Below are 21,012 nucleotides of genomic sequence, written 5' to 3'. Positions count from 1 at the left end.
CTGTTTCAGCATAATCATGGATATTTCGTCATGACTCAACGCTTTAGACGACTTAGCGTAACAGGCAACATAATCCATTGTAAACTCTGACGTTACCTCCTCGGCAAGAAGTACTCTTCGCTTCGCCCTATCGCTGTGGGGATGCTCGATAAACTATCGGTTAAAATAACTTGGGCATAACTTCGTTGAGGTTGACATCCTCGGTAAGAAGGTTGATAACCTTCTTACCGCGTTTAGAGAGCGACTTAATCGTTTCCCACCTGTTCCAATGTTGCAACTCTTCCGATGCTCCAAACATTTTTTTTCTCTTACGCTCAGCGACTGTACTAACCTCCATCGTGAGTTCCCTGACCCTGGGATTTGGGTGGTTACAACTACGGAACTCCTAACGCCCAATTGCATGTCCAATTTCCTCTGCTGGAAATAAGGTTTCATTCCGGGTATTCGACCAGCAGGAATAAATCTAGGGTTGAAGCTGCAATAAAGAGTTCTCTGGACTCTGTTATTTGGCATTATTATAGTTAATGGTAGTGCGGCGATCAGAGGTGATCAGATGGGGGCATACTGATGGAGACAGCAATTGTGAGGTGGTTCGCTGCCAATGAACGTCGTTTATCAAAATGGGTGACACAAATGCTATACAGAAGAATTGTAAAACTCACCTTATTCTGGTGGGGCCATCCTCATTTACATTGAAAAGAAGGTTTCAATGTTTCCATCTGGTCATTATACAGGACGGAAAGTCACAATTCATGGTGTGCATTGAAATCCCCTAGTACCAGGCGGTTATTACCCTCCATCTATTATTCGGCGAATATTTACGATTAGGTCCTCTACCTCTGCAGGATCACATGAATGGTCACTAGAGTCTAGCTCAAGGGATATAGGTTCATGGAGTCCACTATCTTTCCAGTTATCCAGATTTGAACGAGTTTGCCTAGGAACAAATTGCAAAAGGACTTTATTGCATTTGTAGCCGATCATTTCTGCGGAAATTGCCTGTTGATTCAGATTTCATGTAGGTCGATATCGACGATCGTTGACGTCTAATGAAATGAAGTCCGGAATGCCTTCACGATAGCACTTTAAGACCTCACGTATGATGATTGGGATGAAATGGCGGGAATAGTCTAGTCTGCGACGCTTTAGGTTGCTGATCGTGCTGGTGATCGACATTCGTTATCTGGAAACAACCCCTTGCAATGCATAATTTTGTAATATTTGAAAGTATTGCTTTATGAGTCTTTAAGAAAAGATGTCCACACTGGGCAGCATAATTAATGATGGAACGGCTTGTAGTCTAATACTTCGTTACCAATGTTATTTTTCGTTGGTACCTCCTGCAATCTAGAGTTTTTAAAACTTTGATCCAAGCATTTACCTTCTGATTAAAGTAATTGGTTTTCGAAAGGAAACAGAGACATTTTTGGATTTTGGACGGTGACGATACGCCTTACTTTGAAAGAAATGTCATGTTCTAAATTGTGATTTCGCATCTTAGAAGTGAATATGACACGATTGAATGTGCACTGATTAATTGAATATTACTCTCACGGAAGAAGTTAGTGATTGTGACTTAATAGCTGGAAATTTTGAGCCAATTGCCATGGGTTCCTTAGTTCATCTTCTTGAAAAAATCTATTCTTCGAAAATACAATGGTGACCTTTAACAAATCCATTATTGGTCTCTGATATACATTTTTTTACACATTTTCTGCCCACCAAATAAAAACCACTAATTTTTGTTTTTAAATATATATTTTTTTTTTTTTGTTTTGTATGAGTAAAGTATATATTTTTGTAGTTCATTGCTCTCAATTGCGTTTAAATTAATTTTAAAGAGAGATTAAAAAGAGGATTATTATTGATAATACACATACAAACACAAATTAATACACAGTATATACTTAAAGTCATTAAAGAGTACCTACACTTAATACGGTAAAATACTTTGCAAAGGAATTTAAAAGAAAAATAATTAAAAAATATCGATGCGAGATTTTATATTGGTTTTATACGCTTAAAAATATTTGCCAAAAAATGTGTTTTTGTTAAAAATAAAATAATACGAAAAGTAAAGCAAACTTAATCTTAAGCAGTAGCGGGAGATAAAATTTTGAATAGCTTTAAAAGCTAAACGAGGGATATGAAAATGTTGTGGTGGGAATGAATGAATACAAGAAAATAGGCAAAGAAAAGAAATGGAACAAATAATAATACTACAACTATTTAAGAATAGTTAAAGGGTTTGAGGAATTACTCTGAAATCAGTTAAATGACAATCAGGGGACCCCGAACGCATGTTCAAGTCTGACTGATTGACATAAAAGTGTTTTCAAAATAATACCAAATTTGTGAAATTTTGTTCTTTTTGTCTAAAATTTAAGTTTTTGTGAATTCGAGAATTGAACTTCCCACTTTTGTTGTTGTTGTTGTTTTTGTTATTTCTTACCATGGGAAATGCGGTATTTCTTATTTTATTATATAATACTAATTAAAATTTTCTGTTATAGAAAAAATTGTGTTTTATGCATTCGAAAACCTCATTCGAATTTGTAGGGAGGAGCAGCAGTTGGTTTTATTCATTTGATAAATTTAAAACATCATCACCAGTCTTGGGAATTTTGGCTGGAGGTGGTGCAGCTAAATCGGCAATAGATGAAAATTCCATGCGTTTCTTGGTGCCCACACCACCTAGACCGGCGGCAGCAGCAGCACCCAAGCCAGCACTCAATGCCGCCAATGAACCATGCGGTGCCAATTCTCCATAGAGTCGTGTCAAATCAACTGGCGGTGTATTTGAGGGGCGTCGATGTGCAGACGAATTGCTACCATCTGATGGTGCCGGCGATGGTGTATTCGAGGGAACACTTGATATGGCCAAATCCACGGCACTAAAATTATACTTGCCACCACCGGGTGTCGATGAGCCCCCGGTTACCCCAGATTTGGTGGGAGTTAGACGCTCCAATGCCGGCGAAGCGGACGACTCGCGGTTACGCGACGATGAACTTGTCGATTTGGGTGGTTTCATCATCATGGCATTCAGCGATTCTTGTTGAATTTTCAACAAAGCCGACGGTGACATAAAGAGATTATTGGCAGCCAATGTCGATTTGGCCAATGGATCGGGTATACCAAATTTACCAGCCTGCTGTTGATGTTGTTGGAAAAATGCTGCATAATCTTGCATTTTCTCTTGGGCCAACGCATTGTAATAGGCGGCAGCTGGATCGGTGAGTGGTGAGGGGGCTCCAGTAGAATTGGGTCCAGAACCACCACCTGATTTCGAAGATGAGGGTGTATTTGAGGATGGTGGTGCCGATGTCGGTTGTGCGAAGAGGGCATTTAAATCAGCAGCTGCCTTATTCTGATGATAGAGCAAAGCATTTAAATCCGATTGCTGCTTTTCGGACTGCAATAGCTGATTAAGCATATCGGTTTGTTGGGCAAGTTGTTGTTGTTGCTGTTGTTGAGCTTCCTTGTGTTTTTGTTTAGCCGAGGAGGAAGAACTGCCAGAGGATGAAGGAACACCACCACCAGCTCCTCCTGTTATACCAGCTGTGAGAAGAGCAGACAATTCATGGGGTGTTGGTCCACCCTTACCTCCTGTAAGAGCTGAAAACTGACTTGTCGGATCAAAGAGCTTAGAGTAGGTTTGCAGCAATGTTGTATAGTCGGCATGCATTTGTTGCTGTTGTTGTTGCTGCTGATGTTGCTGTTGTTGTTTTTTCGATGTAGATGGTGATACAGCTGGTGGTACACTAATGGCTGCAGCTGCTGCAGCCGCAGTCATTTGTTGTTGCAGGAATGCATTCAAATCATTTGTCTTGGATTGTTGTTGTAAATAGGAATAGGATTGCAAGAGATTGTTATAATCCGCCGATAGAGCTGCTGCGGATGCGGCAGCAGCAGCATTGGCGGCCGCTGCTGCAGCCGAGGAATTTTTACTTTTACTTCCCCCCTGTGTGGGTGTTGGCTGTAGACCAGCAGCACTGGCCAAATAACTAAAATCAGCACCAAAACCTAATGTTCCCAATGTGGTGGCCCCCAATGCCTCCGCCTGTTGCAATAGTAGGGCAGCATATTCCGGTGAACGTATCAACTCAGACATTTTCAATGGATCATTTTTGAACTCATCCAATTCCTTCATTAATTTCGTCTTATACGAATTCGAACTGTTCGATGATGAGGAAGAAGATGAAGAGGAGGATGAAGATTTTGATGATCTTTCAGATTTTGATTTAGTGGATGCAGGTGCGGGAGCCGGTGCTGGGGCTTGCGGTAGCATATCCTGTAAACGTGGCATATTAAATTGTTGCGAATAAGCGGCAACTGCAGCTGCCACATTTGGATCTGAAAAGTCAGGCATACCGGAGGCAGCAGCTGATGGTAATGACGAAGATGAAACAGAGGAGGAATTTTGTGATTTGTTCTGTTGTGATTGATTTCCCGAGCCACCACCAACCTTGGCAGCAGCTGCAGCCAATTGATTGAGCGAAGTATTACCATATTCTTTACGTTGTTGAAACAGGGCAGCCAAATCCCCTTGCAAAAAGTTGGGTGGCAATTGACCGGCCAATTGAGCTAAACTTGCAGCCATCAAGTCATTAGCTGTGGGCAAGTTATGAGGCACAGATCCAGTTGCTGATGGTGGTACAAGGCCACCCACAGATGAAGGATCGAATTTATTTGTGGGTGTTATACTGGGACTATTGCGGGCTATGTCGCTAATACTAAATTTACCAGGGCTGGGAGCTGGTGAATTTCTGGTCCTTGATGTATGGGATGATGTGTCGGATTTTGCTGGTGAGGGAGATGCCCGAACAGGTAATTCAAATTTAGCCGGCGAAGCGGAGTTAGAGGGTATTGTAATGGGACTATCTCTAGGAGAGGCAGAGGGCAAATTTGAAACACCAGCAGGTGGTAGAGTGGGTATTGCAGGTGGCATTGGCGGCAGAAGCACCGAAGAAGGTACTGCTGTCACTGGGGCTGGTGGTTGTGTCAAAGGTGTAATAATTGGTGCTATTCCCGAAGCACTGGTTGTAGTGGCTGCCACTCCAGCAGTTGGATTTGGGGTAGCCAATGGAGACAACATACGCACCGGATTCATATTTAAACCAGATGGCAAACAAAGTTGTTCCTGCAATGACAACACCTTCAATTCACTGGCCTTTTGTTCAGCCTGCGATTGCTCCTCAGCTGCACGTAATGCCTCCTCTGCGGCCGTAATTTTTTGTGCCAATGTCTCGGTGTCCGATTTTAACTCCTCCTCTGGCTTAACCTCCAATTTTTCACCAGCTGTAGCAGCATCCACTTTTGGTGGATCATCTTTAATATCAATAATTTTTATTGTCTTTGGAGGTATGAAATCATCCTCTTGTTCACAACCCAATACAGCACATATCCAATTCCATAATGCTTTGTCATTTTGTTTTAGCGGGAATTTGGGATATAAAGTGTTTTTTAGCTTCTCAATAAATGTTACATCATCGTTGTAGATATTTTGAAAACGTACAACTTCATTACGAAATTGTGAATAATAATCAACACATGATTGTATTTCGGAACGTACTTCTTCGGGTATTTCCTTATCGGGTAATACGGAATATTGCATTAACATCGGGCGGCCATATTCGAGGGCTTGTTTATTTTCATTTGGTGGCATAACCCATATGGATTTGACCACAGATTCGAGTGTGGGGTTTTCATCGAAATACGGCGCTAAAAGAAAAGCAGGATGGAAATTGTTTAAAGTGCCAGACTACAAAAATAGTTTTCTTTTTTTACTTACATATAATCAACGAAACACATGGAGTGTAAGTGGCATCAGAAGCTCCCCTCATTTTTATTTGACAGTCCAGTTGAGCATCACAGTCCCGTAGTGTAGGTTCTGCTTGAAATTTCGGATGTGAATGATACCAACCAACCAATAGCAATTGATCCTTGGACATATTCTTTTGTATATCACGTTCAATATCAGCAGCTTTACCACGATCAAATCTGGTATTACGACAAGGATAGGCTTTTGTAATTGCCAGAGCTAAAAAGACAGAAAATAATAATGAATAGTAAAATATTCATAAAACTATAAAAATGTTTTCTCAACTTACTGTGCGAATTAATATCCCAGGTGCCACCTAAATAACCGCACACTTCATGCATCGTCAAATGACAATGAAAATCGGCCAATAATAATGCTGAGGAGTTTATTGTCAATAGAAATGGTTGCAATTTACCAAGTGTTGTAAATGGCACCGCTTCGATGAGCATATTTGCATCACTAGGAAAAGAAAATGGGGGAAATAATGTTATTGATTTATATCTTTTAGAATGCTGTTCAAGTTTTTAAAACTCACTGCATAACATTACGATTTGTAATGGTATTGTGTTGAAATACTGTTCTCTTTACCACCGGCTGTGGAGATTCACATTTTTTGTCCACATCTGTAAGAAACAATAAAATAATTTAATTTGCATAAATTTAAACTATGGAAAATGAGACAGGCTTTATATGATCCGAAATGGCACTTCTGAAAAAAAACGATGACGAAAAAAACTATGACATCAGGAAGAATGACATCTCCTATTTGTTACCCACTGATAATTCAAATTATCCAAAATGTCATCGTGTGATCTAATGGCACTTCTGGCATTTCGGAAAAAAACTATGACATCAGGACGAATGACTTCTCCTATGAACATATGGAAAATTCGACCGAAAATGCTTTTAAATTAACATGTTTTTCTAAATAACCGCCAATATTACCTTGATCGGTCCTTAAATGAGGAAGTTATGAGCATATGAACTTCAGAACTTCAGAGTTTTATATCTCGGGAATTATGGACATTCCCCATGAAAGTCATATATTTTCCTGATCATGGACACAAGACGAAAAATAAACTAAAAAAAATTATAAAACTGCCGATAATTGACTTCTAAATATTTTTTCCACCTTCTTTAGTTGTTCCAGTTTCAATTCTCCCCTTATATTATTAATCCTCTTGTACTCACCCTCAATATCCTCCGATATGGAATCCTTATGCTGTGCACACTTCCTCAACCAACTATTTTTAAATGCATCCAATTTCTTGCCCTTATAACGCACGGAAGCCCAACCGCAACCGCTTTTCTTTTCCGGATTAATGATCCGCTTACAATTCATAGCCCAGGCACTGGGCGTTAGGAAAACAGTTTCCGTCTCCTGTGATTTTATTTTACCATCCGGCAATAGATCGCCGACAAATTTCTGTCCCAAATATTCAATGGTCATAACCGATTTGCCCGGCTGCAACACATTTGCGCTCATCAATGTTTGTAGGGTTATGTTACGACCCGTTCCATTGAAACCCTCGTAATTATCTTTAGTCTAGAAAGAGCAAAGCAAAACAAATAACAAGAAAAAACATGCACGTTTTTATTTTTGTATTCTGTACTGTTCATTGCAAATTTGTTTTCTATTTGCACACAACTCACCTCATCGTCGGCATCATCATCGGCCACATCGCTGTCATCAGCTTTATCGGCAACACTATCAGCATCGACTACAGTTCCAGCTGCATTTGCATCCAAACCAACACCATTACCATTGCTGCCATCGCCAACTGAGACCCCACTACCCGTAGCAGCGCTCGTATTTTGTGTTGTGTTTGTCGTCGGTGCTGCACCTGCAGACGTCAACTGCAAAGCTTGCGATGTCATTGTATCTGCTGTTGTCGTTAACATAGCGGCTTCATTCATAGACTGCTGATGCTGCAGGTGTTGTTGTTGCTGTTGTATTTCCATTGACGATGAGGCGTCTGTTTCTTGGCCCGTAGTCAAATCAACACTTTCCTGTTCCTTTGCCGCAGATCTTTCACTTTCCCCAACATTATCGACTTCACCTTCTTGCATTGCCCACAGTTTTTTGGAATTTTAATAGTTTATTTAATGATTTTTAAATGTTTTTTCACAAAATAATTCAGAGACTTGCAAAAATAATTGTGTATGCCAGAAAGAATGATGTAGAATGAAGGAATAGTCGATTAAAATGTGTCTTCTTCTTGTTTTTTGTAATGTACTGTAAAGTGATAACACAATTAGTGGAGGGCGCAATTACAATCGATAACAAGGTGTTATCGATAAGATGGCGTTAACAAATGCAAGATTGTCATTTACAATTTTTGTTATTGTTTAGATTTAGAAAAAAAATATATAAGAAATTGTCGAATATATTTAATATTCTATTAAAATAAATTTATCCTTAGGACTAGAAAAAATTCAAGCGACTAGTGAGTAGAATTTCAAAGGCTTTAGAAGTTGTTTATGAAATTGTTACAAATACTTTTAAACTCTATAAATAATTTTTTCTTTAATTATTCGATTTAAAGTCTGCCCAAGAACCTGTTAGAAAATGTAAATTTTTACCACAATACAAATGTATACGTTATGATATCTTATGTCTTCAAGGTTATGAGGATATAACGATCGATACACCAACTCCTCAGGATATTATACAGTATGTAATTTCAATATTTTAGCCAGATTTTGCAAATAAATGGGCACTGTATTTCCGAAACCAGATCATTCTTTAAATTCAATTATATCTAATTTAAAGGGCCAAGAGCTATTTTTCCAAAACAATCGAAGTGGCTGCAACAAAAATGGATTTTTTTTTCGAATGGAAGCGAAATGAAACGAAATCCTTTCGGTGGATATAAGTCTTAACGTATCAGATATAGCTTCCATAACTTCCCACATTTGTTCAAGTGACACGAAATTTTGCACATCTTATCAATTGAGTATGATATAAAGTGTGTTAAGTTTTGTTGATATCGGTTCAGATTTAAGTATAGCCCCCATATACCTTCATCTGATTTCCTGTCGATAATGCACCGATTGGTTTGGGCGCTTGATACGTACCATGGTATAATAATAAAAGGTAACAGCAAGTGTTGTTGTACAAAAAAACGATACAACAACCACATGGAAATTTTTTGTTGTAAGTTCTACTAGTGTCAACTCATTTGACAGAAAAATGTAAACAAACAAACAAATTATCATCAAATTATTTTTATTTTGAAAATGGAATATTTTCGAATCCTCAAAATAAAAATTGAAAAACATGAATGAAAATCTATCAAATTTATATTTCTATCGCTTCCACATCTTTCCTTTAATTGAGCCATTGCCATATATGTGTGTAACACATATGACAATGCTGGGAATAGCGAGTAATTCCTTCAAGAAAGATTTGCTTTCTCAAACTTTCCCAGCAGGCAGATTGAGTAAATTGAATACGGGAGCACATTAATAAAGAACAATTTCAAATTGTATGCGTTCCCAATTTTCCTGTTGGTTGATTTTTAAAAACATAAGTTGTCAAATTTATATTGACACTAGTATTACGTTGAAATCAAATCAGCTGGGATTTGCTGTTACCTTTTATAATTGTACCATGGATACGTACCTAATTCAGTTTAGGTTAGCCATCATTATTCAGCATTTTGAGGATATTGAGTACGTTTTTCAAACGATTCGGCTTTTATTTGATATAGCATTGATAGTTTAGATATAGCCTAATATTGGTGATTATTTTGAAGATTTAGGTATGTTCAAGGTAGTTTTATATTTTATGGTTATGTAATTTACATTGGATATGTGTATGGGTGTGTTGTTGGAGCTTTGTAGGTCGTACGGTTGACATCCCAAGAACAATGCGTTCTTCTTATACCCTTCACCACACTGTGTTACAGGGTATTATGTCTTTGTGCATATGTTTGTAACAGGCAAAAGGAAACGAGACAGACACATGGTTCCTTTTGAGAATCACTTCACTTCTGAGTCGATTTACGCATGTCTTTCCGTCCGTCTGTCTGTCCGTTCATGTATTTTTGTGAACAAAGTAAAGGTCACATTTATGATCCGATTTGGATGAAATTTGGCATAGGTCACATATTTGGCCCAAGGACGAACCCTATTGAAATTGGAAAAAATCGGTTTCGATTTAGATATAGCTCCCATATATATTTTCGTCCGATTTAATGTAAAAGGTGCACCAAAGTCCCTATATATCCTTCGATTTGCACGAAGTTTGGCACAGCGTAATGAATTAGGTCTGGAATGATGTGTGTTAAGTTTCCAGAAAATCGGTTCAGATTTAGATATAGTTCTCATATATATTTTCGTCCGATTTAATGTAAATAGTGCTTCAAAGTGCCTTGCACGAAATTTGGAACAACGTAATGAATTAGGTCTGGAATGGTGTTTATTAAGTTTCCTGAAAATCGGTTCAGATTTAGATATAGCTCCCATATATATTATCGTCCTATTAAATGCAAATGGTGCACCAAAGTCCCTATATATCTTTCGCTTTGCACGAAATTTGGCACAGCATAATGAATTTGGTATAGAATGATGTGTGATAAGTTTCCTGAAAATCGGTTGAGATTTAGATATAGCTCCCATTTATATTTTCGTCCGATTTAATGTTAATGGTGCACCAAAGATATAGCTTCTATGTATATCTGACCAAATGAAAAATTTAGTATCTGTTGCAGAATGTCATGTTTATGGATCTAATTTCATTTTACGGGTCCTTTAAAAATGTGACGTCTGTTAGGATTCATCTGTTGAATATACCCAAAGTGATTAAGGGTATCGTATAGTCGGCTTCGTCCGACTTTGCTACTTTCCTTACCGGTTAATAAATAAGAATACGTTCTCTATGGGATTTGTGGACCTGAAGTTCAGACGAATATGTCAATGTGGAGGAGGTGGCATAACCGTGTGAAGATTAGGATGACACGGCATATACCACGCCTGTATGAAGCTATTTCTATTTAAGAAATAATATCGCAGGCATATTTCGATTGAGACGTTCGCACCTACGAATGATCATTCTGTCTCTATTTATTTTTTTTCTAAACACTGGGTGTTATTTAATGCAGTTTTCAAATCTAAAACTGACTTATATATAGTTTTCATCTTCGAACCTAACTGATAACAATATACATATTAGAGGAATATGGTCACAATTTAAAGGGACAATGGTTTCCCATGATAAATATGGATGGAACGAGGGTGTAAATATGGAAATGTGCATGTGTATGAAAATGTACATATCTAATAATTCTCGTTTTTATAAATCGATTTATTTAAAGCTATTACAATTCTTATTCAAATTTAGTTTATCCTTGATAAAAATACACATGTTGCAAACTTTTCTACTTTTTGTCTCAAACAATTTGATTTCCTATTTTTTTCTAAATAACATTAATCGGCATGTAATCGACAGCTCATAAATGAATCGCAACTTATTTAAATACAAATAAGTGACACGAAGAGCTATTAAAAAGACAGAGACAAACAACAATTGACATTATTGGGACACATAAAGTTATAATCACGACAAATTTCAAAGTTATTATTTCACAATTTAGCCGTTGAACCTGTCCCTTCCTTTACCCTTCCTGTGATTGATACATATCTATGTATCCGATAAGTATTGGTAAATATGTACATATTTATGTATGTTGATTGTTTGTTTGACATAACTACAATTTATTTGTTATTGGCAGGATAATTTGGACGTCGAATATTAAATTGAACATCATAACAATAAATGGCATGAGCGATTTAATGCAAAAAAAACGAACAACATTTACTCAACATGCAATCATGATTATAATCAAAAGGATGGTGGGTAAATAAAAAAATATAGCATAGATAGCATAAATTGATAGATAACATAATTTATCATGGAAAACAATAAACGTGCATTGGAACCTATACCATATACCGTTTGATATGAATTAATTATTCCAAAGGTTTATATAATTAACTACTTATAAATTGATTAATAATTTTGTATGAATATAAGGGGTATCCTTAAGAATTTGACCATTTTTTGACAACAGAAGATTTCTTCTTCTAAGATTTTATTCGAGGTATTTCTATCGCAATTTCAATATGCTGATAATGTTTTTGATAAAATCCTATGCGCTAGGTGAAGGATGTATTAAATTTGTCATTCCATTTGTAACACCTCTAAATCCCAACATACCATTCAGTAATCAAATCTCAATACCACTTGAGAACCAGCTTATAATAATAGTTGTTCTTAAGCTTTTTTTAGTAATATTAAAAAAATATTGTTAAAATGTGAATTCACAAACAGTTTTCAACTATGCTTGAGAAACTATTGTTGTACACAAATGTTTCCCAATTGCAAAAATAAGCTTTTAGTAATATTACACAAGTAATTGTATCATAAGGGTTCCGTTTTGATTTTTCTACAATTATTAATAGACATTTCTCAAGACTTTTTCAAGCTTAATGCTTGTGTTGGTAAGCTTAATATAATATTATTTGTTGGGATATAATAAGAATCTATGTCGATTTCTCCATGTTCGTCTGTGTGTTTACATCACGATGGAACTCACAAAACATATGTAAAATAAAACTTTGAAAATTTGCACGAACATTGCTAATATTTCTAGGATGTTTGGTATGGTGTATATAAGTCCACTATTTGTTATAGCTCCCAAATAACGGTAACGTCCAATTTTCAGGTATTTTGAGGCTTGCACCCCCATTTTCCAACCGAGAAAGTTCTAATTTGCCATAAAGGCGTTTTGAAGGCTGCACAGAAAATGTACCCCTTGAAACAAACTCCCGTCCAATGTTTGATATTTTGAGGAATTAGCCGCATTTCCAAACCGAGAAGTCTCTAATTTGGCATTTCGGGGTTTGGCAGGCTGACATGCATTGAATATTCATTAAAGGTCCATGTTGAGAAGAAAGTATTTCTTTGCAGAACATTTTAAACATGTGGCAATGATTGTAAATACACGCCGAAGTTCCGTTTAATTTTTGCTATGTTAAAACTTAGTGTCTGTAACATTTTATTTAATTTGCTAAGAGAAACCAATGAGGAAAGGTATCATATAGTCGACCAAGTCCGACCCTTCACCACTTTGGATATATTGTGTATATGTATCTTTACAGTTGCATGTCAATGTTGCCTCGAGGGAACATACTCATGTCTTTCTGCAACCTATGATAAATTTAATTTCAATCGGGCAGATTTAGAGTCGTGCGTAACATGGGACTAATTTGTGGAAAACGATTTTAAGCAAAATCGATACACGCTATTCGGTACGCCGCACTGTTCACAATTAAATTTCAATCACACACCCGTTCGAAATACATATGGAAGCTATGGCTGCATCTGCTCCAATTTCAAGAAAACCTAGTAACGTCATTCAAGTCTCAATTTGATGCATTGTGCAAAATTTCGTGTTAATCGGACAAATATTAGGAGTTTGGTGCATCATTTATGTCAAATCGGACGAAAATATATATGGGAGCTATATCTAAATCTGAACCGATTTTCACGAAACTTAGCACACATCATTTTAGGCTTAATTCAGAACGTTGTGCCAAATTTCGTGCCAATCGAAAGATTTTCAGGGACTTCGGGGTACCATTTACATTAAATCGGATGAAAATATATATAGGAGCTATATCTAAATCTGAACCGATTTTCACGAAATTTAACACTCATTGTTCTAAACTAAATTCAGTACGCCAGCCCAAATTTTGTGCAAATCGAAGGATATATATGGACTTTGGTGCATTATTTACCTCAAATCGGACGAAACTATATATAGGAGCTATATCGAAATCTGAACCGATTTTCACGTTGTAGTCTTAATTCAGTACGCTATGCCAAATTTCGGCAAATCGAATGATTTTCAGGGACTTTGGTGCATCATTTACATTAAATCGGATGAAAATATATATTGGAGCTATATCTAAATCTGAACCGATTTTCACGAAATTTAACACTCATTGTTCTAGACTAAATTCAGTACGCCAGCCCAAATTTTGTGCAAATCGAAGGATATATATGGACTTTGGTGCATTATTTACCTCAAATCGGACGAAACTATATATAGGAGCTATATCGAAATCTGAACCGATTTTCACGTTGTAGTCTTAATTCAGTACGCTATGCCAAATTTCGGGCAAATCGAATGATTTTCAGGGACTTTGATGCACCATTTACATTAAAACGGATGAAAATATATATGGGAGCTATATCTAAATCTTTGGTGCATTATGTACCTCAAATCGGACGAAACTATATATGGGAAATATCGAAATCTTAACCGATTTTCACGAAACTTAACACACCTCATTGTAGTCTTAATTCAGTACGATATTCGAATTGTGTTTGCAAATCGAAAGATATATAGCTACTTTGGTGCACCATTTACCTTAAATCGGACGAAAATATACATGGGAGCTATATCTAAATCTGAACCGATTTTTCCCAATTTCAATAGGGTTCGTCCCTGGGCCAAATTTCATCCAATTCAGATCATAAATGCAACCTTTACTTTGTTTACAATTTAACATGGACATACAGATAGACGGACGGACGGAAAGTGATTCTATGCATATTCTCAAAAGGAACCATGTGTGTATCTCGTTTCATTTAGCTTGTTACAAACATATACCCAAAGACATAATACCCTGTACCACAGTGTGGTGAAGAGTATAAAAATCGATTTTTTTGCAACCGAAAATTGGGGAGGGTGTCAGTCTAAACATAATTCCATAGACTATGCAAAATTTCTTCTCAATCAAACAAACATATCTTGGGAGTGTAATTCACTATTTACATAAAATCGGAATTGGAAATCTGAACCGATTTATACAAAACTTGACATACGTCAAACTGATTCAGTGCGCTTGATTGATTCAGTACGCTGTGTAAAATTTTGTCTCAATCGGACAAATCTAGGCAGTTTGGTGCATCATTTACATTAAATATATATATATATATTAGGATAGGGAAAAAGAAATCCTTTATTTTTATATGAACTATAGGACTTTAAGATGCTTCAGAATGACTATGCACCATTTTGTTGTACGTTTTTTTGTCATTTTAAATAATGCCTCTCTCATAGATGTCCCGCTCTCTATTTGCAAATAAACTCTAGTAGTCGATTTTCACAATCCTCCCGAGATACCAATTTCTTATCATTAAAGAAATTTTGCAATGCAAGAAAAAGATGATAATCGCTTGGTGTCAAGTCCGGACTGTATGTCGGATCCATTAAAACTTCCCAACCAAGCTACAGAAGTTGTGGCCTAACGTTGTCCTGGTCGAACACAACACCTCTCCTGTTGGCCAATTCAAGCCGTATCTGGTCAATTGCTATCTTCAAACGGTCCAGTTGTTGACAGTAGAGATCAGAATTTAGCGTTTAGCCATATGGAAGCAACTTATAATAAATAATCCCCTTCCAGTCCCACCAAATGCATAGCAGAACCTTCCTGTTAGTCCTTTTTCGGCCACCGTTGAGGTGCTCTTTGAACACGATCGTTTTCGCACAGGGTTATCGAATGTGATCCATTTCTCATCTCCAGTCACCATCCGTTTAAGAAATTGGTCTATCTTATTCCGTTTGGCCACGGCTTCGCAGATGGAAATTCAATCAGGCCTATTTTTTCTGTTAATTGGTGTGGCGCCCAGACATTGAGGTTCTTTTTGAATCCAGCTTTGGGTACATGCTTTATGGTTGATTTTTAGTTCCTGGGCGAGGTTACGACTGTTAACATGCCGGTCAACTTCGATCATTTCCGATCCGATTTTATCGTCCGATAAAGATGAAATTGTAAACATCTTAATGCATCAAGTATAGATTGGCGTATGCATAGTTTTGATAAAATCGAAACAAATATAAATGTTCGTCCAATTCTAGTGAAAAGTGCACCAAAATCTCAAGGTTTGTCCGAATTGACCCCAGAATCACGTTATTGAGTTTTGTTGAAGTTGGTATAGATGCAGGTAAAACTCCCATATATACTTTCGGCCGATGTGCACCACATACTCAACGAGCGATGCGCTGCAGTATACTGCATGACGGGAGTTCAGCTTGCTTTAAGTCGGTCCAGATTTCCATAATTTTGTCCGATTCATATAAATGGTACACAACCGTCTCTAAGTTCCTTCGATTAAAATGATACAGATCACGTATTTAATTTCTATACGCAGCGTCCACAACCCCGACCTTTTAAATGTTCCGAAAATTTTCCATTAAAAGTGCCTGCAATGTTGTATTTCTGACAAAGACATAGAAATCGTAAAGACTCGACAAAATGAATTTTGGCAAAATAGTTTATGAAAAAATATCCAGGGGGAATCAAGGTTAACAGAGTTATGAATAAAACCGTCAATATGCAAAAATGTGTGAATAAAATGTAAATAAAACCTAAATGATTAGGCTGTACCAAATTTCGTGCAAATAGAAGGATATATAGGGACCGTTTACATTAAATCGGTTAAATATATATATGGGAGCTATATCTAAATCTGAACCGTTTTTCCCAATTTCAATAGGGTTCGTCCTTGGGCCGAATAAGTGACCTATGCCAAATTTCATTCAAATCGGATCATAAATGCGACCTGTACTTTGTTCACAAAAATACATGGACAGACAGACAGACGGACAGACGGACGGACGGACATGCATAAATCGACTTAAAAAGTGATTCTATGCATATTCTCAAAAGGAACCATGTGTCTATCTCGTTTCCTTTTGCCTGTTACAAACATATGCACAAAGACATAATACCCTGTACCACAGTGTGGTGAAGGGTATAATTAGAGGCCTGCACTCAAAATATGTATTTTCATTTTATAAGCCTAAGATATAGCAATAACAACTTTTAATATTGTTCTCTCTGTTGTTATGATATCGTAACAACAGAGGAAAAGCCATCTGTTGGAAATTGCTTACGTATCAATTGTACTATCTTTATACTTTTATGTCTTTGTTTCTGATGCCCTGGAGAACATAGTCGATATCCTTGGAGAACATAGTCGACATATTTGAACTCTTTTGTTATGTTATGTCTGTATACCATTGGAGGGAGGGGGATACAAAAATGAACCCGACAAAACACCTTTTCACTTGTTCCGTGGATAAAATAGCACCAGGTTTGTGATATAGACATCGTATTATGGTTCCGCCCTATATTGTGTTGGTTTAAATCCACTTTCGCTCTTTTCTTTAATGATTCTTATACAGAAATTATTAGGGTACCGGTAGTAGTAGACCGATATGTCCCTTCTTGAAACATGATATAAATATAAGGTTATGCAAAATCGGATACTATGTTTGCACGACCAAAAAAAATATATATATATAAGATACCACAAATAATGGTCCTATATTCTCTATATTCGAACTTGAGTTGCTGTGCGTACCAGCCATTTTATAAATCTACATATTTGTTCTAAAGACACTGGGGTCTAAAAGGCGTAGGTATTTATAACAAATAATATCCTATACCAAGGTGTGATTTATGGTCCATATTTTCAAAGAATTTTCCTCGTTCAATTTACCGATCTTGTAAAAATACATTTTTTGTATTTTTTACAAAAATAATTTATTTTCAATAAAAATTATAAAATAAGTATTCGAAACAGCTTCTAAATTTATGATACATTTGATGAATCGACCTCTCGAACATTTTGCATATCCTCAACGACAAATGGTCGTGGTACTCCCTCTTGAGACTCCCGTTTCGGTGTATCATATTTGAATGAAGAGAAGCTAACACAAATTTTTGCAGTGGTTCGTAAAGCTGGTAAGGAGCGTGGTGCAATTGGTGTACCCAAGCGGCTATTAGATCTAGCTGATGTCGATCCATTTCCATACGATTCTTGTTTAGTTTTCATATGCGTCTCCTTGGGCGCCACTGTCATAGCTTCACGACAAGCCTGTTCATGGAACTGCTTAACCCTTTCCCGCATGGCCGTCTCACGCCTCACCTCACGATCAATTTCATTACGCCGTTTAATTTCATAACGTTCCAATGCCTTCTCATCACGTTCCTTATTGCGTTGCACTACTTGATCGGAAACTTCGAGGCGTTTTTGTAGCAACTCTTCTTTGCTAAGTTTCTTAAAGATTTCCGGCCAAATGCCTTTGGCCTTTTTGATTAACACAATGCGTGCCTCATTTTTGAATATGCGACAAAAACTTGCCACTTCATCGATTTCCTGCACCAAATGTCGTTCGAAAAATATTGGAGGGTTATTGAATTTCAGATATGTCGGCAGAAGGACAATGTCCGGTTTACGGGTTATCAGGCGATTTAATTCAATTGTGATTTTAATTTCTTCATCGGTTTGGGTTATTTGCACCATTATCGTAAAAACACACCAAAACACCACACACGCACACACAAGGGCGGATGAGGTTGCTGGCTTGACTCCAGAGCTTCTTAGTAAAAATCTTTTGCTTCTTAGTATTTTTTGTTTTTGTTGTTGGAAATATTTTTGTTTATTTAAATATTTATTTTGTTCATTACTGATAAGTCAATGAAGAACACAGGGTATTGGAATTATCGAAGTTATTTGACTTCTGTCCGCTCGTTGTAAGAAATGACTTTTGACACCGGTGAATGCTCTTATTACAATGTGAATGTTTTCTCACTGATAAATCATCAATAGGTCGGCATTGTTTTTCCATTTCCTTTTTCCGTTTCCATACCGATTCGATTATTGTTCGATTTATTTATTATTTATTCGTGTTGTGCCAACAAATATTAAAGTGGCTATCTCTTGCTGTCTAAGCAGGCATTCAGGCGTTTTTTCCACCCCTTTATTAATGCTGTTGAGGTCGCCTAACATGGTAACCGTCATTTACACTTACTTAGCAACCGAATCAAATAAATCATATCGAAATATTTTGATTTCGAATTTATTTGCAAGTGACAATTATTATTTGGTAAATAGGCACAAACAAAAGGTTGTCTAAGGTCTAATAAGTAAGATATACAGTGGGATTGGCTAAATCATTTAAGCGGATGTCTTAAATGTGGAGTGCATACAAATATGGACCTATACTCAAAACACCCAGTAAGTAAAGGACCTTATCTGGAACATTTTGATCGGACAGATCCACTACTAGACAGATTCATATAAATTTTATTAGTGTTCGCCTTTGAAGCAAATAAGTGTTTTAGATATTTGACCTGTTTTTGATTAAAACCCAGTAAGGAATACAACAAATTCGAAAAAAATCTATGGCAGTGGGTTCTACGATACCGGATTGACACCAAATTACTCGGCTAGGAGCTTCCAATCCAGTTATATAAGTTTGTATTGTTTTTCTATTTTGATAGCAACATATTCCATAATGCTTGCTCCGAATTCTTTTTGTCCGTTCCGAGATCGAACAAAACCCCGGACCGAGATTCTGTTCAGTTTACCACAACATCATTCACCGCAAGTCAGTGAGATGAAATGGGTGCAGGGATGGCTGCACTTCAGGAACTGTTTCGGTTTGGCCCGGATGCGAGACTTCTGTAAACGGGATTGCGTTGTCTCGTGCTTCTACTTTGGAATGCCAAGCGAGTCTTCGTCCACGACGTCATCTTCTTCGTCGGAATACGGAACTCCAACGCAGTCTCCTCAACAGCAGCCCAATATGTAGCATTTAACACCGCACATTAGTGTTTCTACTCCTGAAAGTGCATTATTTCTGCAATTTAATTGCAACGGTCTTCGAGGAAAAATAAACGAGATAGTGGATTTCATGAATCGGAAGAACATCTTGATCGAGACTTTGCAGGAAACCAAGTTCAATGAAAATTGTAGTCTACAGCGTTGTGATAGTTACTACGTTCTGAGGAAGAATCGCATTTGAAATGGATCTGTTCAATACAGACCTATCTAGCTTGAGCTAGACTCTAGTGGAATGGAATGTGGTACTGCCGAAGTAGAGGTGCTTACCTCTACTTCGGTATATACCTCCGAATTATAGCTGGAAACCGCGTTGTTTGTCTAACATTAGCTTCCTATTGGAGGGTGTTTGAGATATTGGGAAACCCAACTTTATTGTTTGGCTGTAATATCAATTCTAATTATACCCTTCACCACACGGTGATACAGGGTATTATGTCTTTGTGCCTATGTTTGTAACAGGCAAAAGGAACCCAGATAGACACATGGTTCCTTTTGAGAATATGCTTAGAATCACTTTCTGAGTCGATTTACGCATGTCCGTCTGTCCGTCCATGTATTTTTGTAAACAAAGTTCAGGTCGCATTTATGATCCAATTTGGATGAAATTTGGCAAAGGTCACTTATTTGGACGAACCCTATTGAAATTGGGAAACATCGGTTCAGATTTAAATATAGCTCCCATATATATTTTCGTCCGATTTAATGTAAATGGTGCACCAAAGTCCCTATATATCTCTCAATTTGCACGAAAATTGGCACAGCGTTATGAAATAGGTCTAGAATGATGTGTGTTAAGTTTCCTGAAATCGGTTCTGATTTAGATGTAGCTCCCAAATATATTTTCGTCCGATTTAATGTAAATGGTGCACCAAAGTCCCTATATATATTTCGATTTACACGAAATTTGGCACAGCGTAATGAATTAGGTCTAGAATGATGTGTGTTAAGTTTCCTGAAATCGGTTCAGATTTAGATATAGCTTCTAAAGCTCGACGTCTGTTAGGATTCATCAGTTGAATATACCCAAAGTGGTGAAGGGTATCATATAGTCGGCACCGTGCGACTTTACTACTTTCCTTACTGGTTTTTATTATGCATTTTTTTCTTTAAATACACCATAAACTAATCTAACATAGCCTAATCTTAGACACACAATATTTATCAATTTTCACAGAGCACATTAGGGTTGTTTTGTCCCTATCGAAAAGTTTACCTCAAATGAGCGCACCAATATCTTTGAGGGTAAACTTTAGTCAAATCCTTTATTAACAACGCACACACATAGATCTTGTGAATATCCACCTATCATAAAAACCCTCGAACATTATTTATGTGAAGAGATCCTAAAAATACCTATTTTTATGAACATAGTGCAATAAACGCCTGGTGCTAAGGGATTTCAATGCGCACGACGAATTGTGACATTCTGTCCTAGGTAATGACCAGAGGGGAACACTTCTGGCAGAGAAACTTGGTACTT

At 37.1% G+C, this 21,012-nt stretch overlaps 2 protein-coding genes across 2 annotated transcripts; both read right to left on the bottom strand.

The window, feature by feature from the left end:
* Window positions 1-2,578: 2,578 nt before the first annotated feature.
* On the bottom strand, window positions 2,579-7,894 carry LOC133322872 (MPN domain-containing protein CG4751). Its single transcript, XM_061531825.1, has 6 exons — window positions 7,478-7,894; window positions 7,016-7,370; window positions 6,360-6,447; window positions 6,114-6,283; window positions 5,795-6,043; window positions 2,579-5,724 (listed from the first exon to the last, which is right to left on the bottom strand). Exons 1-6 carry the CDS (start codon window positions 7,892-7,894, stop codon window positions 2,579-2,581), a joined length of 4,425 nt encoding a protein of 1,474 aa, XP_061387809.1.
* A 9,601-nt stretch (window positions 7,895-17,495) lies between these two features.
* LOC133322871 (dynein axonemal assembly factor 4) lies at window positions 17,496-18,219 on the bottom strand. Its single transcript, XM_061531824.1, has one exon. It carries the CDS (start codon window positions 18,207-18,209, stop codon window positions 17,496-17,498), a length of 714 nt encoding a protein of 237 aa, XP_061387808.1. The 5' UTR covers window positions 18,210-18,219.
* Between the last annotated feature and the right edge of the window lie 2,793 nt (window positions 18,220-21,012).

This window comes from Musca vetustissima, unplaced genomic scaffold (assembly GCF_032173495.1).
Source record: "Musca vetustissima isolate MV318-11 ecotype Yass unplaced genomic scaffold, APGP_CSIRO_Mvet_v1 utg35646, whole genome shotgun sequence".
NCBI classification, from domain to species: domain Eukaryota; kingdom Metazoa; phylum Arthropoda; class Insecta; order Diptera; family Muscidae; genus Musca; species Musca vetustissima.
The sequence above is the reverse complement of the archived record's forward strand: the minus strand, read 5'-3'. Positions and strand labels throughout refer to the sequence as shown.

Coding starts and splice junctions, on each gene's coding strand:
- LOC133322872 (XM_061531825.1), bottom strand. CDS start 7,894: ATGCAAGAAGGTGAAGTCGATAATGTTGGGGAAAGTGAAAGATCTGCG. Junction 7,371..7,477: donor ATGATGATGCCGACGATGAG/GTGAGTTGTGTG, acceptor TGCTCTTTCTAG/ACTAAAGATAATTACGAGGG. Junction 6,044..6,113: donor CTGGGATATTAATTCGCACA/GTAAGTTGAGAA, acceptor CTGTCTTTTTAG/CTCTGGCAATTACAAAAGCC.
- LOC133322871 (XM_061531824.1), bottom strand. CDS start 18,209: ATGGTGCAAATAACCCAAACCGATGAAGAAATTAAAATCACAATTGAA.